This window comes from Triplophysa dalaica, chromosome 8, assembly GCF_015846415.1.
Source record: "Triplophysa dalaica isolate WHDGS20190420 chromosome 8, ASM1584641v1, whole genome shotgun sequence".
Taxonomy (NCBI): Eukaryota; Metazoa; Chordata; class Actinopteri; order Cypriniformes; family Nemacheilidae; genus Triplophysa; species Triplophysa dalaica.
This window is the reverse complement of record NC_079549.1, coordinates 7,314,452-7,332,128: the sequence shown is the minus strand read 5'-3', so window position 1 is coordinate 7,332,128 and position 17,677 is coordinate 7,314,452. Positions and strand designations below refer to the sequence as shown.

Sequence of the window (17,677 nt, the reverse complement as noted above, 5' to 3'; positions counted from 1 at the left end):
AGGAGCGACGTGGGGCCACCCTCCCGTAGACCCACCACCTACAGGAGGGACCGTAAGGGGCCGGTCTAAAGTGGATCGGGTGGTAGTCGAAGGCAGGGACCTCGACAACCCGATCCCTGGACGCCGAATCTAGCTCTAGGGACATAAAACGTCACCTCTCTGGCGGGGAAGGAGCCGGAGATTGTGCGTGAGGTTCAGAGATTCCGACTAGAGATAGTCGGGATCACCTCTACGCACAGCTTGGGCTCTGGAACCACACTTCTCGAGGGAGGATGGACTCTTCACTACTCTGGAGTTGCCCAGGGTGAGAGGCGGCGGGCTGGTGTGGGTTTGCTTATAGCCCCCCAGCTCAGCCGCCATATGTTGGAGTTTACCCCGGTGAACGAGAGGGTCGTTTCCCTGCGCCTTCGGGTCGGGGGTAGGTCTCTCACTGTCGTTTGTGCCTATGGGCCAAATGGCAGTGTAGAGTACCCGGCCTTCTTGGAGACTCTGGGAGGGGTGCTGGAAAGCGCCCCGACTGGGGACTCCGTCGTTCTGCTGGGGGACTTCAACGCCCACGTGGGCAACGACAGTGACACCTGGAGGGGCGTGATTGGGAGGAACGGCCACCCTGATCTGAACCCGAGTGGTGTTCTGTTATTGGACTTCTGTGCTAGTTACAGTTTGGCCATAACGAACACCATGTTCAAGCATAAGGGTGTCCATCAGTGCACATGGCACCAGGACACCCTAGGCCGGAGGTCGATGATCGACTTTGTAGTTGTTTCATCTGACCTACGGCCGTATGTCTTGGACACTCGGGTGAAGAGAGGGGCGGAGCTGTCAACTGATCACCACCTGGTGGTGAGTTGGATCCAATGGCGGGGGAGGAAGCTGGACAGACTCGGCAGACCCAAACGTACTGTGAGGGTTTGTTGGGAACGTTTGGCCAAATCGCCTGTCAGGGAGATCTTCAACTTCCACCTCCGGCAGAGCTTCGACCAGATCCCGAGGGAGTCTGGAGACATTGAGTCCGAGTGGACCATGTTCTCCACCTCCATTGTCAACGCAGCCACTCGGAGCTGTGGCCGTAAGGTCTCCGGTGCCTGCCGAGGCGGCAACCCCCGAACCCAGTGGTGGACACCGGAAGTAAGGGAGGCCGTCAAGCTGAAGAAGGAGTCCTATCGGGCCTGGTTGGCTTGTGGGACTCCCGAGGCAAATGACAGGTACCGACAGGCCAGGCGGACTGCAGCCCGAGTGGTTGGGGAGGCAAAAACTCGGGCCTGGGAGGAGTTCGGTGAGGCCATGGAGAAAGACTATCGGTCAGCCTCGAAGACATTCTGGCAAACCGTCCGGCGCCTCAGGAGGGGGAAGCAGTGCCCTATCAACACTGTTTACAGTGGAGGGGGGCAGCTGTTGACCTCGACCGGGGATATCATCGGGCGGTGGAAGGAATACTTCGAGGATCTCCTCAATCCCGCCGTCACGTCTTCCTTTGAGGAAGCAGAGGCAGAGGGCTCAGAGGCGGACTCGCCCATCACCCGGGCTGAAGTCACCGAGGTAGTCAAGAAACTCCTCGGTGGCAAGGCACCGGGGGTGGATGAGATCCGCCCTGAGTACCTCAAGTCTCTGGATGTTGTGGGGCTGTCTTGGCTGACACGCCTCTGCAGCATCGCGTGGCGGTCGGGGACAGTGCCCTTGGACTGGCAGACCACCAGGGTGGTGGTCCCTCTTTTTAAGAAGGGGGACCGGAGGGTGTGCTACAACTATCGGGGGATCACACTTCTCAGCCTCCCCGGGAAAGTCTATGCCAGGGTACTGGAGAGGAGAATCCGGCCGATGGTAGAACATCAGATTCAGGAGGAACAGTGTGGTTTCCGTCCCGGTCGTGGAACACTGGACCAGCTCTATACCCTCTCCAGGGTGCTGGAGGGTTCATGGGAGTTTGCCCAACCAATCCACATGTGTTTTGTGGATTTGGAGAAGGCATTCAACTGTGTCCCTCGCGGCATCTTGTGGAGGGTGCTCCGGGAGTATGGGATTCGGGACCCTTTGCTAAGGGCCATCCGGTCCCTGTACGACCGGAGTAGGAGCTTGGTTCGCATTGCCGGCAGTAAGTCGGGCTTGTTCCCGGTGCATGTTGGACTCCGGCAGGGCTGCCCTTTGTCGCCGGTTCTGTTCATAATTTTTATGGACAGAATTTCTAGGCGCAGCCAGGGGCCGGAGGGTGTCGGGTTTGGGGACCACACGATTTCATCTCTGCTTTTTGCGGATGATGTCATCGTGCTGGCCCCATCAGACCAGGACCTTCAGCATGCACTGGGACGGTTTGCAGCCGAGTGTGAAGCGGCTGGGATGAGAATCAGCACCTCCAAATCTGAGGCCATGGTTCTCAGTCGGAAAAGGGTGGCTTGCTCACTTCAGGTAGGTGGAGAGTTCCTGCCTCAAGTGGAGGAGTTCAAGTATCTGGGGGTCTTGTTCACGAGTGAGGGAAGGATGGAACGGGAGATTGACAGACGGATCGGGGCAGCATCTGCAGTAATGCAGACGCTGTACCGGTCTGTCGTGGTGAAGAAGGAGCTGAGCCGCAAGGGGAAGCTCTCGATTTACCGGTCAATCTACGTTCCTACTCTCACCTATGGTCATGAGCTGTGGGTCATGACCGAAAGGACAAGATCGCGGATACATGCGGCCGAAATGAGCTTTCTCCGCAGGGTGGCCGGGCGATCCCTTAGAGATAGGGTGAGAAGCTCGGTCACTCGGGAGGAGCTCAGAGTAGATCCGCTGCTCCTCCACATCGAGAGGGGCCAGCTGAGGTGGCTCGGGCATCTTTTCCGGATGCCCCCTGGACGCCTTCCCGGGAAGGTGTTCCGGGCATGTCCCACCGGGAGAAGACCCCGGGGAAGACCTAGGACACGCTGGAGGGACTATGTCTCCCGGCTGGCCTGGGAACGCCTCGGTGTCCCCCCGGAAGAGCTGGAGGAAGTGTCTAGGGAGAGGGAAGTCTGGGCATCCCTGCTTAGACTGCTGCCCCCGCGACCCCCCCCCGGATAAGCGGAAGAAGATGGATGGATGGATGGACTTTCATTTGGTATTTCTGATATCAGGGAATAGATTAATATGAGAGTAATTGAAGATATCTAAAATGGCTTTCTTACTAGTCACAATCACGTTATGGATATCAAGAATTGACATTGTCACTAGTGAAAATGTAATTATTGATATCAGAAATTGGCATTTTAACATGTAGTAATTCAAATGTTGATATCAAGAATAGACGTTATCACTCGTACCCACACAATTATTGATATACAAAATTATGTTTTTTAATATTAAGAATTGCATTTCTGATATCTGAAAAAATATTTTTTATATGCAAGAAATTAATTATTGATATCCGAAATTGAATTTGACTGGCAAAAATGCAATTACTTATTTTTTATACTAGTTGAAATAAAAAAATGATATCAAGAATACAAATTTCTGCGAGTGATTGCATGATTGTTGATATCAAGAATTTACACTTTTACTAGTGAAAATGTAATTACTGATAGCAATTAGCAATTTTTACTATTAGAGATTATATTCTTGATATCAAAAATTCATATCCTGAGAACGATTTAAAGCTTATTCGGCTTACCATAAATTTCAGCATCCTTTTTATGTCTATTTTTTACCAGTCACTTTTTTAAAAACAGTTGAGCACTGTAACTAGTCACAGATTCACACATGAATCACAGGTTTTTAAATTGGGCATGGCAACTGATTGTTAACCATTTAAAGTACAGACTCATTTAATTGATGCATAAAACAACAGAATAGATCTACAAAAATATGGTTCTTCGCATGATTTTGATTAACAGCCATTTTAAAATATAGTTGTTTCTTAAATAAATCACTTTAATGAAAACAACTAATTTAAATGTCAAGCGACATAATTTTGGTTATATTCATGCAAAACAGTATGCATGAGTTAGTGACATGCACCCACTTTACATCCTTGTGCCTGGGTGATCATGCCCGAACAAAACTACACAGTAGCACTGCAACATGCAAAGACATATTTCGCTGGCCTTTGTAGGTTTTTGGCACAGCATGCTTGTAGACATTTGGGAGTGGGTGACTTGATACCGTTGATTCACTTTACACAGAGCCAAATTCAAGTACATAGACTCATCACCCTACTAAAAAGAGACTCGAATTACGCAGTCAAAAGTTATGCATATACATTTTTCCATCCCAAATAAGCAGTGTATTCCTGCCAATCCAGAAAGTGCGAGGGCTTTACTTACATCGACGGGGAGCAGGAGGCTTCTGCCCAGATGCTGGTTAAAAGAGAGGCACCAGGCTTCAGTGTACCCATTCATGTTGGGAACATACTTCTTTACTGTGTCATCATTCAGTCTGAGCCAGACACCATCATCATTGTGGATCTATGGGAAACAAGCAACAGAGCGAAGCCACGCCCTCCTGTAACTGCAAACACACCCCTCAGGTGAGCCTCCAAGGCTGCAGAGCCAGTTAAAGCGGAAGTACAGCATCCAGTCAAGTTAATATCATTTATTAAAGGGGTTTCCACTTCAATCAAAAATTATATAATAAACTAGATGAATGTTAACATTTAAAAGAAAAGAGATGGGTTATTATAGGTTTTGTAGCAAGGGTTTCAACATCTTGCAGAACCACTGAAGGTGACGTCACAGGGTTGGTTGCCTTGTCTAAGTTCATCAGACACAATGGTATAGACAATGTAAAATACAGGACAGTGGAGGTTAAATAAGAAAAGATAAAGACTGAGACCGGAAACATGGAAACTGTAAAGCTGCAACAAATCACAATTCCTGTCTGATTGGTGAAATATTCAACAGGGTCTTAATCAAAACTCACGGATATTTAAATGTGTAATTTAACATATTTATTTAAATATGTCTAGGTTGGTAAACTTCTATAAAAGACAATTAATTAACACCCCCTTTCAATGTTTATTAACTAATTTCTCATTTTTCTAACTGTAAATACTTCCTCTGTAACTTTACAGTTTCCATGTTTCACGCTCTCAGTCTGTATCTTTTCTTATTTAATTCCCCACTGTCCTGTATTTAACATGGTCTCTGCCATTGTGTCTGTTGAACTCATGCTAGGCAACCTACCCCGTGACGTCACAGTCAGCGGTACTGCAAGATGGCGACGCCCTTGCTACAAAACCTATAAATAGGAATCATTTTTTTTATTCTAAATTATAATATTTATCTGGTTTATTATATCATTTTTGATCTTTGTGGAAACCCCTTTAATAAATGATGTAAACTTGACTGGATGCTTCACTTTCGCTTTAATGCGCAGCATTAATTGCTGTTATGGTGAATCCTCATGTGTTGAGGAAAACAGAGAATGCAGATGCTAAATGTCAGTTCCCAGCAAAGTAAAAACCCTTTGACATAACTTGCTTCAAAATCTGCTAATGGGTAATTAAATGTAACTGTCCTGGCATCGCCAGTTATAATATAATGTAGCCCAGCGACCTCTTGTGAGGCATTGCAAGCAAATAGAAATTAACCTCATCGGTAAAAGGCTATACCATTAGTGATGTCATCACAAAAAGAATAATTCAGAGACAGATTATTCATGTTATTGGCATTCATTAATCTAAAGACATACTCTGTTCAAAGTTATTTATAAGGCATTCCCTGTAAATAATCTGGTTTTGCCATTACTCATGATTGTGTTCTGTGCATGTTGTGTAGTTAAAGATGCATATTTGTAGTTATTTGGAATGGCTTGTTTATGATTGCCAATACTTTCCATATTTTCTCATCTTTCACATCTGCTATTATTTTATAAAGTTAATATCCTATTTTTGAAAGTATAGCAAACTTGTTGACTGAGTTCAGTTGTCAATATAAGCACAGGTTATGCTTATTTATAATATAGTAAATTGTTATAGAAAAGGCAACTTATCATTGTATGTATTGTATTTTCAGTTTGCGCCATTCATGTGATAAAGTTACACTCTCAATATCACTTCTTGGTTCCGGGAGTTATTGAGTGAAGTTGTTTAACTTGCTGGATAATTGAATGTGGGTTCAACGAGGCCACGATAGTAACAATTCATTAAAAAATGTATTATCTTTTATTGACAAATGAAATTTATCTAGGGCTGCCTAAAGATTTTTCCAGTCGACTAGCAGTAATTCATTTAGGCCATTAGTCGACTATTCACAAGTTTATGATGTTATAATTTAAAGATTTTAATATAAATTGGAGAATGGGGGCATCAGACGATGGTGTCAGCTTCATGGATATGAAAGATGTTTTATGTAAAATTGCTAACAATTTTATATTACAGAGTTATATTACAAGGGAAGCTAGCGAGAAGAATGAGGATGTCTGTGCTGGATTGTGAGTGATGACGCCCAGGCTAGCATGACAACAAGTAGGTAAGGTGCCATGGTTGAAGTGGATACCTCATGCTCATCACACCTACCAGAGACTTTGAAGCAAGTCAATGAATATGAAGTTAGAAGTGCGGTCTGTTGCCTCCTGTTCAGCTAAGTCTTCTCATTTAACAAGGTCAAACCACTCCAGTTGGTCATCCCAAATTTCCCACGTCAATATGGTGGCCGCTAAGGCACGTGTGGAAGCTGAGGCTGCTTTGGCACGAGTTTCATTCTCAAATAAAGAGATAGAAATAAAAACTGAGAAGGCCCGCTTAGAAGCCACTTTAAATGCATTGTAGAAAGAGAAGCAGAAGCTGCACTAGCCAAAGCGGTTGTAATGGAAGCTCAGTTAGAGACTGGAAGTGAACATAACCCTCATCTCCTTCAAGAGCAGAGCACACGACAACACACTCAGGATTATGTAAGTAGTGGGAGCATGCATTTACACAGAAACAGTCGTGCACATAATATCAGCATGCCACAAGCAGAGTCACCATAGCTATCAGCAGATAAGAGGAAAGAAAACACGTAAGCTCCAAAGATCTGTCTAAAGCCCACTGTTCCCACAGATAGTACACATGCCAATCACCCTAATCCCTTCAACCACTCATCACGTAATGATGTCACAACTTCCCAGCAAAGTCCTATTATCTGTTTTGGTGATAACTCCTCAGCAGATTTGGCGAAATATCTAGTAAGAAACCAACTGGTGTCATCAGGCTTTACGAGATTTGATGATAGAAAATGATCTAGCGAGGAAATCACCATTCCTTAGTGACGTTGAAACATTGGATCTTACAGCAGGGGAGGAGATGGATCTCCTAATTAAATGGCTAGGTCCAGATTCAGCACAGCATGCTCGCAGTTTAAGACAGTAAGTGCGAGGAACGCCGCCTATGGGCTAGATTTAATATGGCAGAGGCTAGAAGAAATGTATGGGTCACCAGAAGCCATAGAGGGAGCTCTGTTTGCAAAACTGGAAAAAAATCCCAAAATCACTCCGCAAGAACACCAAAGGCTTATGGAATTAAGTGATTTGCTCTCTGAAATAGAATTAGCAGCAAGAAGGATACCTGCTGGGGCTGTCATATCTTGATACGGCTAGGAGAGTGAACCCCATAGTAGAGAAGCTTCCGTATGGACTACAAGAAAAAAGAACGTGGAAGCCTCTCACTATAAGCAGGAACACAGTGTTGCCTTTCCACCCTGTTCTTTCTTTGCAGAGTTTCTGTGCAAACAAACTAAAGTGGACAACGATCCCAGTTTTCATATAACATCATTCTCTTTGCCAGTGACAATTGTACAGTGTAATGAATGCCGAAGTGACAAACACCCTTCAGCCCTTCATCCAGGTCAAGCACCATGGCATTCCAAGGCCTCTCTCGCCCTGAACAGCATGGCGGGAAGAAGGAAGAGATATCTCAAACTGAGGTTTCACCCAAATGCTCAGAGGTATGTGGTGGGGGCTTGAAAGGGAAATCTAGCTCAAAAATATGTTTATTTAATGTATACCCAGATGGTAAGCCCAGCAAAAACAGAAGCATGTACGCCATGCTAGATGACCAAAGTAATAGGTCTCTTGATGAAAATGCTGATTGGTAGAGACTTGTTAAGGGTGTAGACAGGTTACCCGGGCAACATGATGCAGCATTTGCTCAAAAGCTGGACCTGGGCTGGGTGATTATCGGTGACGTGTGTCTAGGGAAATCTCAGCTGCCTTCACAGGTAACTAGTATGAAAACATACATTCTTGAAAGTGGCAGACTAGATTATTTCCCTCCATGTGAAATATATGTCTCATGCAAGGAGAAGCTCACATCTCCTTCGCAATACCTCTCTCTTGGAAGAAGTAAATTTAATCTGAGAGAGGCTAACAATCAAGACATAGGCCGAACAATGTTTTGTCAGTCCTTGAATGACAATTAACTTGCACCTTCTGTAGAAGATGTCAAGTTACTCAGGACCATGGAGAATTAATTCTTTCAAGATTCTACAAACAGCTGGGTAGCCCCACTTGCCTTTCCTGAGCCACGGCAGTATCTGCCAAACAATAGGTCCTAATGCTATGAGTAGGTCCAAGTCTCTATACCGCACCCAGGAGAAATTTCCAGAATTGAAAGCTCACTTCATGGAATTCATGCAGAAAATACTAGATAGCCACCATGAAGAGCTTGCTACTCCAGTGCAAGAATGCAAAGAGTACTGATATCTGCCATTCTTTGGAGTGTACCACCCTTAGATACACAATCTGATATGTGTGGTTTTCGACTCTAGTGCCAAGTTTAATGGCGTCTTACTTAATGAAATGTTGCTTCATGGGCGGACATGAACAACAGTCTGCTAGGTGTTCTTTTAAAGTTTAGGAAAGAGCCTGTAGCAATTACAGCAGATTTTCCGCTGCTTCCTTGTGTTTGAGGACGTAGAGATGTTATTAATTTCATCTGGTATAAAGACAATGATCTAGCTAAAGATCTGGTTGATTATTCGGATGAGGGTTCACGTGTTTAGAAACAGCCCCTCACCGGCAGTGGCCATTAATGGGCTACCATGCACTGTGCTGTGTTTTACCTTTTCTGTTTTTCCTGTTTGACTGCTTTGGAACAATGCACATTGTGAAAAGCGCTATATAAATAAACTTTAATTGAATTGAATAAAGTAGCACAAGAGGTAAAAGCTGAATTCGGCACGGATGTGCGCCACTTTATAGAATGAGACTTGCCCTGAGATCATTCCCAACTGTCGAGGAAGACATTGACACCCTGACAAGAACACAAAGGATGTTAGCTGCATCAAATCTTAAACTCCACAAAGTGGCCTCTTACAAAGCTGAGGTGTTGGATGCATTTCTGTCACGAATAATAGGTGTGATGGGGAAACAGGACCCAGATGCAGTACAGCGAGTAAAAAATATTTAACAAACAAAATGGTGAAAACAAAACCCACGAGGGGGTAAAAATAACAGGAGCAAATAAACAATATCACACGAAGACTACACGAACATTCCCACACGAAAAGGCGGGGAAAAGTCCGCACAAGTAAACCACAGCATGAACCAGAACAAACCTAAAACATACAAGCATAAAATTTACGAACAGCATACAACGAACCGACCCCGGACTAGGGAAACACAGGGTTTAAGAAGGGAATACTAACGAGGGATAATGAGACAGGAGGCGTAACAAGGCTAAACATTAAAGGGAGACAGGTGACGGAGATAAAACACTAATGGGAGACTAACAGAGAAACAAGGGGCGGAGCTACACGGACAGGAGACGAAATATCAAAACATACAGCCGCGTGTCTCCACAAATAACAAAACATACATACAAGACATTGTACTGTCACGGTCCCGTCCACAAGGCATGAAAGCCCGAAACAGGAAGGACGAAACCCTGACACATTTCCAATGGAAGATCGAGCCAAAAGCCTTCAGAATCTCAATCTGTTTGTAGACTATCTACCTGATCAACGAAGTCTCAGAGTAAAATGGAGTATTATGACAGATGTTCCGTCGATCCGTTCTGTTTCCTGGCACCGATAACTATATAAGGACGGCTACTGCTTAGAGAGATTATGGTGCAAGGCAGTGATTGGGATTCAAGCCTCCCAGAAAGTTTCAAGGGAAAATGGATTGAATATCAAAATTCTTTGCATAATCTAACTGACATTTGCACATACTCAACAATGTCACTCTCTGAAGCTCAAGAGTCTGGACCTATATGTCTTTCAGATGCCACAGTCAAAGCTATCTCAGCAGTCGCATATCTCTGCGTAATTTCCAGACATGGGCTTAGAGAAGTTTGATTTGTGTTAGGGAAGTCGAGATGTGACCCAAGGCCTGATCCGAGGCTGGAGCTGTGGACAGCTTTAAGGGCCGTAGAGATTGCAGAAGTCATAAGCAAAAAAATAGAATTGGAATTCAATTCAATTAGCTTCTATACTGATAGCAAAGTTGCTTTTGTAATATTGACAACCAGTGTCGATGCTTCTTCATCTATGTAAATAACAGAGTGCAAACAATTAAGCAGTTCACAAAACCTGAGCAGTGACATCTGGAAACATATTTCCAGATGGAAGTCTGCGGTCAAGGCTGTAGGTCTTCTCCGTTACATTGCTTGCTGTTTCGAAACCAACAGAAGTTGGAGAATGTGCTGACTGGCACATCTGCAAAAACTGTATTTCTGTGGATTCTCTGGAAAGAGCAGTAAGATAAATTATCAAAAGTTTGCAGCATAAGGTATATCCGGAAGAATATAAGTGCATCCAAGCAACCGAAACATTTAGAAACAAAGCTCATTCATTAAGCGAAATCCTATCATTGACAGTGATGGTCTACTCCAAACCCTGCACGGTGAATCCGTCTACCAACTCGAAGTAAAGGAGAAAAACCCTGACATCATCCCTGGAGACGATCACATATCAACTCTCCAACATCAAGGAAGGCATTTTACAGAGGGAGCAGTAAGAGCTAGAGGTCTACAGATAGTGGAAGGAAGGAGGCTCCTCAGTAAAGTTTTAATCAGTATGTGACCTGCAGGAGACTTAGCGGGAAAGTAAAGGAGCTGCAGATGAGTATTATGCCCGGTCAATGAAGCAGTAAGAGATGGGGAATGCTGTTTACATGCATATACACAAGGGCAGTGCACATAGAAGTAGTGGAAGAAATTAGTTTCTCAAGTTTCACCAATGCTCTTAGACACTTCTTTTCACTGCGTGGTCCAGCCAAAAAAAGAAAATCGGATTGTGAATCTAATTTTATTGGTGCATGTAATGAAATGGGAATATGCGTTCCTGGAAAAGACAGTATGCAGGAGTTCTTGCAATACCAGAAGTGTACTTTGATCTTTAATCCTTCTTACTCTTTACACATGGGTGGAGTGTGGGAGCGCATGATTGGTGTAGCACGTCACATTTTCGATGGTATGTTATTGCAAGCTGGTCAAGCGCGACTGTCTCACAAAGTGTTAACTACTATATTAGCTGAGGTTACAGCCATAATGAATCCACATCCTTTGATACCCGTCTCCACTGCCTCCGAGAACCCTTACATTTGAACGCTGACTATGCTGTTAACCTATAAAAAAGGAACACATTCCTCTCCCCTCAGTGAGATCAATGCAGAAGATATGTTGAAATGCCAGTGGAAACGTGCTGAAGTGCTGGCCGTTGAGTTCTGGTATAGATGGCGCACAGAGTATCTAAGTTCCCTGCAAGGTCGTAGAAAATGGCCACAAAAAGAATTTGACATCAAGGAGGGGGATGTCGTCCTTCTTAAAGAGAACCAAGCCAAACGAAATGAATGGCCTATGATTATCATAGTGAAAACTGGTCCAAGCGAAGACGGAACGATAAGGAAAGTTGAAGTGAAAGTTGTTAAACAATGCGTGACAAAGATCTACAACAATCTCATAACTGGTCTTTCTTATGTCCACATTCTAAAGGTTCTTTATAAAATGTGGAATCTCAAAGATGCCAGATGGGGAGTCCTCGACCTCAAGTGGTCATATGAGGTAATGCAAGCAAATAGATTGTGACCTCATCAGTAAAGGAACTGTACCATTAGTGATGTCATAACAAAAAGTCTGAATCAGAGACAAATTGTTCATGTAATGGGCATTCATTAATCTAAAGACATCCTCCGTTCAAAGTTATTTATAAGGCATTCCCCGTAAGTAATCTGGTTTTGCCATTACTTATGATTGTGTTCTGTGTATAGTTGTGTAGTTAAAGATGCATATTTGTTGTTATTTTTGAATTGCTTGTTTATGTTTGCCAATACGGTGCATATTTTCTCATCTTCCTCATGTGCTATTATTTTATAAAGTTAATATCATATTTTTTGAAAGTATAGTGAATTTGTTGACTGAGTTCAGTTGTCAATATAAGCACAGGTTATGCTTATTCATAATATAGTAAACTGTTATAGAATAGGCAACTTATAATTGTATGTATTTTTTTTTGTTTCACACCATTCATGTGATAAAGTTACACTCTAATATCACTTCTTGATTGGAACGATGCAAATACAGTAACAATTCATATAAAAATATATGATCCTTTATTGACAAATGAAATTTATGTAGGGCTGCCCTGACTACACGACTAGCAGTATTTCCATTTAGGCCATTAGTTTACTTTTCGCAAGTTTATGATGTTATAATTTAAAGATTTTAATATAAATTTCAGCTTCATGGATATGGAAGATTTTTTATGTAAAATTGATGACACAGAGAGTTCTATTACAAAACTATAATAATGAGCTTTTATCTTTGTTCTGTTGTACAGCAGGTGGGGATGTTACACACCTTTGGAAAAAGTACAGAATCTCTGAACTGAGAATGTATATATTTAATCTTTTTTAATCACTGAGTGCGTTTACATGCACATTCTTACTCCGATTTTGCTTTATAAGCTGGTTACATGCAAGTAATGGCAACGCGTAAAACGTTTTTTCTTTTATTGGTAAAGCTCATAAATGGCGTAAGCAAAACCCCGTCGGCAGAGGTAGTTTTTTTTCCCCATTACTCAGATTTTATGCTGCATGTTCACCGGTTATCAAAAGTACCAAACGGAAGAAATAGTAAAATAACGCATAAAAGACCGCTATTGAATCATGCAGGTGATGTAGAAATGTCAAAATGATGAAATATTGTTACATTTGCAGGTACTGCGGACATGGGAAGAGATTTAAAATACACTCATACAAAAATAATTTCTCGCTGCATTTTTAATTTCTAAACAGACTTTCGGCGATGACGTCACTGCATGTGAGAAACCTGGCAAATCTCAAACTTCAATAAAAACACGGGTTTCCATGTAGCCGGTTTATTACTATGCATGCAAACAAATGAAAAAGGTTTATTTTTCAGCAGATTTTTGATAGTTTTCCGTTTATTTTATGCTTTAAAAAGGCTGGGAGGGAAAGAGTTAAAAACATAAATTAAACGCTCAAGCGCAAGCATAATGCAATCCGCTGTGACACTGCCAAAAATGTTGATTATATGTCTTAATTAGTGGTGGGCATAGATTTTTTTTTTAATCTAGATTAATCTAGATTAATTTTGGAATTAATCTAGATTAAAATGGCTCATTTGAATTCTGCCGAAGGCATTCAGAATATATGTGTTACCCAAATAATGACTAAAAGTACATTTACATTTAGGCATTTGGCAGACGCTTTTATCCAAAGCGACTTACATTACTTTATCCTATACATTTTACATTTTACACACACCTGGACCTCATCACTTCCTGTTTGCTGAGAGAGCGTGGTTTGAGACAGAGCTCCGTCAAATTTTTTCTAAATATATCGTTTATTCCTGTTATTTCTTAATATTTATATTGTAAATTGATAACTCACAGAGGGTTAAACCTATCCTTAAGTGTATCCCATACCAAATACCGTCATATAACGCACAGATAGATTTGTTTTATACGATCATTCGCTATTAGCACTCAGGCTGTTAGCATTCCCAGCCTTTAGTTTCCGAATATTGCCTTTACTGCTTAACTCACTGTTCTCATTATGACACCACTAATGGCTAATGATTCAGATATGTGTTTAACGTTACCTTTGAGTGCAGATGATGAATCTTTCTTCGCACTTCAGTCAGAACTGGAAGTATTGGAGAAGCAGATCCACGATCTACTCGAGAGGCAAACACGTCTGCGAGAACGTAAAACGGCGATGGAAACATCCCGGGCTGACGCTCGCAAAGCTGCGGTAAGTGTTCGACGTGATTGTAATACTCCTATCACTTCTACTCCGTGTGTTTCTATGCACAGAGCCCAGGCTTCAAGAACACGACGAGCCGAAATGAACTTCACTCCTGCACCTGCACACACACGGCGGAAGGCGAAATCCAGGACCGTAGCGATGACCTCTCCCCCACCGCCGCGACCGGTCTTCGAGATTTCTACGAGAAATCGCTTTGCCGCCCTCTGCGAGACGAAATCCAACGCTCTGGTCATCGGAGACTCAATCGTCCGGAATGTACGCGCCTCCTTCAATGAAGGTAAGGTGCGCACTCACTGTTTTCCTGGCGCCCGTGTTCTCGATGTGTCTGCCCAGGTAACTGCGATTCTGAAGGAGGATGCAAGAGTGGGAGCCGTAGTTCTGCACGCGGGGGTGAATGATGTGAGAATGCGGCAGTCGGAGATCCTGAAGAGGGACTTCAGGAGTCTGGTCGATACTGTTCGCAACGCATCGCCCACGGCGAGGATCATCGTATCAGGGCCGCTTCCTAGTTACCGACGAGGGAACGAAAAGTTCAGTAGACTATTTACGCTTAATAATTGGTTAATGTCATGGTGTATTGAACAGAAGCTGCTCTTTGTAAATCATTTTGATCTGTTCTGGGAGCGACCAAGGCTCTTCCGCCCCGACGGGCGGCACCCCAGCAGCATTGGAGCGGAAATTCTGTCTGACAACATCTCAAAGACGCTAAGCACCATTTGACTAGTAAATACAAATTTTAACCATAGTCTGTGTTCTTCTCACCCAACTGTTAAGAATGTTACAGTTAAGAATGTTACTGCTTTCAAATGCATAGAGACTGTGTCTGTCCCCCGAATAATACAACCAAATAATAATTTATTTAAAAGTCAGAGAAAAAATCTTATCATGATTAAACCAAAAGACAATATATTTAATGAGCAAAACCAACGCCTAAAGTTTGGGCTACTTAATATTAGATCACTAAATCCAAAAGCAGTTATTGTAAATGAAATGATCACAGACAACAGTTTTGATATACTTTCCCTCACTGAAACCTGGCTTAAGCCAAATGATTATTTTGGTCTAAATGAGTCTACTCCTCCAAGCTATGGTTATATTCATGAGCCACGTCCGGTTGATCGAGGTGGTGGTGTCGCAACAATCTTTAGAGACTTTCTTACCGTTACTCGGAGAACAATGCATACATTTAAATCATTTGAAATGCTTGCGTTGAACATAACAGTTCCAAACAAAAGTAAAAAATCATTGGTCTCTCTTACATTGGTTACTGTGTATAGACCCCCTGGGCCTTACACTAATTTTCTGATAGAGTTCGCAGACTTCTTATCAGATCTATTGGTTAACGTCGATAAAGTACTGATTGTTGGAGATTTTAATATCCACGTAGACAGTGCTAACGATCCATTAGCTGTGGCGTTTAAAGAACTACTAGACTCTTGTGGTGTAACACAATACATCAATAGACCTACTCATCGCCTTAATCATACCCTAGACTTGATTATATCTCACGGAGCCGATCTAACCAATATCGATATTATACCTCAAAGCGACGATGTTTCCGATCACCATCTTATAACATGTACACTGCGCACTGCAGAAATCAGTTGTATATCTCATTATCGACAGGGTAGAACAATCACCTCAACTACTAAAGATAGTTTCGTAAAGAACTTGCCAGATCTGACTTCTCTAATAACCTTTCCAACGAATATAAAATTGCTCGATGACATGACCAGCAACATGGGCACTATTTTCTCTAATACATTAGAAGCGGTCGCACCTATGAAGTCAAAAAGGATAAATGAAAAGAACATAGCACCATGGTATAATAACACCACTCGCGCCCTAAAAAGAGAAACGCGTAAACTGGAGCGAAAATGGAAACAAACCCAATTAGAGGTCTTTAAAATTGCATGGAAAGAGAGTGCAAGCTGTTACAAAAAGGCACTAAAAGCAGCAAAAGCCGAGCACTTCCGTAACACCTCATAGAAAATAACAAAAACAATCCAAGTTTTTTATTTAGTACAATTGCTAAATTAACAAACAAACAGACTCCACCTGACCTGGGTATTCCGCCGCACCTTGGTAGCAATGAATTCATGAAATTTTTTACAGAGAAAATCGAAATAATACGAGACAACATAGCTAAAACCAAACCTCCAAGTTTGTCGGAAGAATTAGTTTAAACCGTCACCCAAAAAGAAAAGCTAGAGTGTTTTTCTCCTATAAATCAGGAAGATTTAATTAAAATTATTGCAACATCCAAACCGACGACATGCTTATTAGACCCCATTCCGACTACTTTATTAAAAGAGTTACTACCTGCTGTAATTGAGCCCATTTGTAACATAATCAACTCGTCTATTAATCTAGGACATGTCCCAGGACCCTTTAAGCTGGCTGTAATTAAGCCTCTTATCAAAAAAAGAAATTTAGACCCAAATGAACATGGAAGCTATAGACCGATTTCAAATCTCCCGTACTTGTCTAAAATACTAGAAAAAGTAGTGTCAACTCAACTGTGTACCTTCCTACAAAATAATGACATGCACGAAAAGTTTCATTCTGGCTTTAGACCGCATCACAGCACTGAAACTGCGCTCGTAAGAATTACAAATGACCTTCTTATTGCTTCAGATAGGTAACATCTCACTATTAGTCCTGCTTGACCTTAGTGCTGCTTTCGATACTGTAGACCATAAAATACTACTAGATCGTTTACACCATTATATCGGTATTCAGGGACAGGCACTGCAATGGTTCAGATCTTACTTAACAGACCGATATCAATACGTCCATTTAAATGGGAAATCGTCAAATCTTACGCAAGTCAATTATGGATAACCTCAGGGATCGGTTTTAGGACCCTTGCTTTTCTCCATATACATGCTGCCCCTCGGCAACATTATTAGAAAACATGGAATTAGCTTCCACTGTTATGCAGATGATACTCAGCTATATATCTCATTAAGACCAGATGATTCCTTTAAGCTATCCAAACTGGCAGAGTGCATCGAGGACATAAAACATTGGATGACTAGTAATTTCCTCCTTTTAAACTCTAGCAAAACAGAAATATTACTTATAGCACCAAAATTAAGTAAACAGAATATCTCCGATTGCAGCCTGCAAATTGAAAGCTGCACTGTTACTCCAACAAATACAGTTAAAGACCTAGGCTTTATATTAGACGGCAACCTGTCATTTAAAAATCACATCTCAAATATCACAAAAATAGCCTTCTTCCACCTTAGAAATGTTGCCAAATTACGAAATAGTTTATGTGTTGCAGACGCAGAAAAGCTTATTCATGCATTTGTGACCTCACGGCTTGACTATTGTAATGCTCTACTTAGTGGTTGTCCTGTATCATCGATAAACAAACTACAGTTAGTTCAGAATGCAGCTGCCAGAGTTCTTACTAGGTCAAGAAAATACGATCACATAACCCCAGTTTTATCATCGCTTCACTGGCTACCCATTAAGTATCGCATTGATTTTAAAATTATTTTAATTACTTACA

At 42.3% G+C, this 17,677-nt stretch overlaps 1 protein-coding gene across 16 annotated transcripts in view; it reads right to left on the bottom strand.

The window, feature by feature from the left end:
* The window catches only part of mycbp2 (MYC binding protein 2), a 137,712-nt gene that overhangs the window by 31,713 nt on the left and 88,322 nt on the right, over positions 1-17,677 (bottom strand). For 13 of the 16 annotated variants that reach the window (XM_056754676.1, XM_056754688.1, XM_056754683.1 and 10 more), the window contains one exon: positions 4,272-4,412. The exons of the other annotated variants lie outside the window; for them this stretch is intronic. In XM_056754676.1, coding sequence (XP_056610654.1) covers positions 4,272-4,412 — 141 coding nt within the window. The remainder of the gene's footprint in view (positions 1-4,271; positions 4,413-17,677) is intronic. 16 annotated transcript variants of the gene reach the window in all.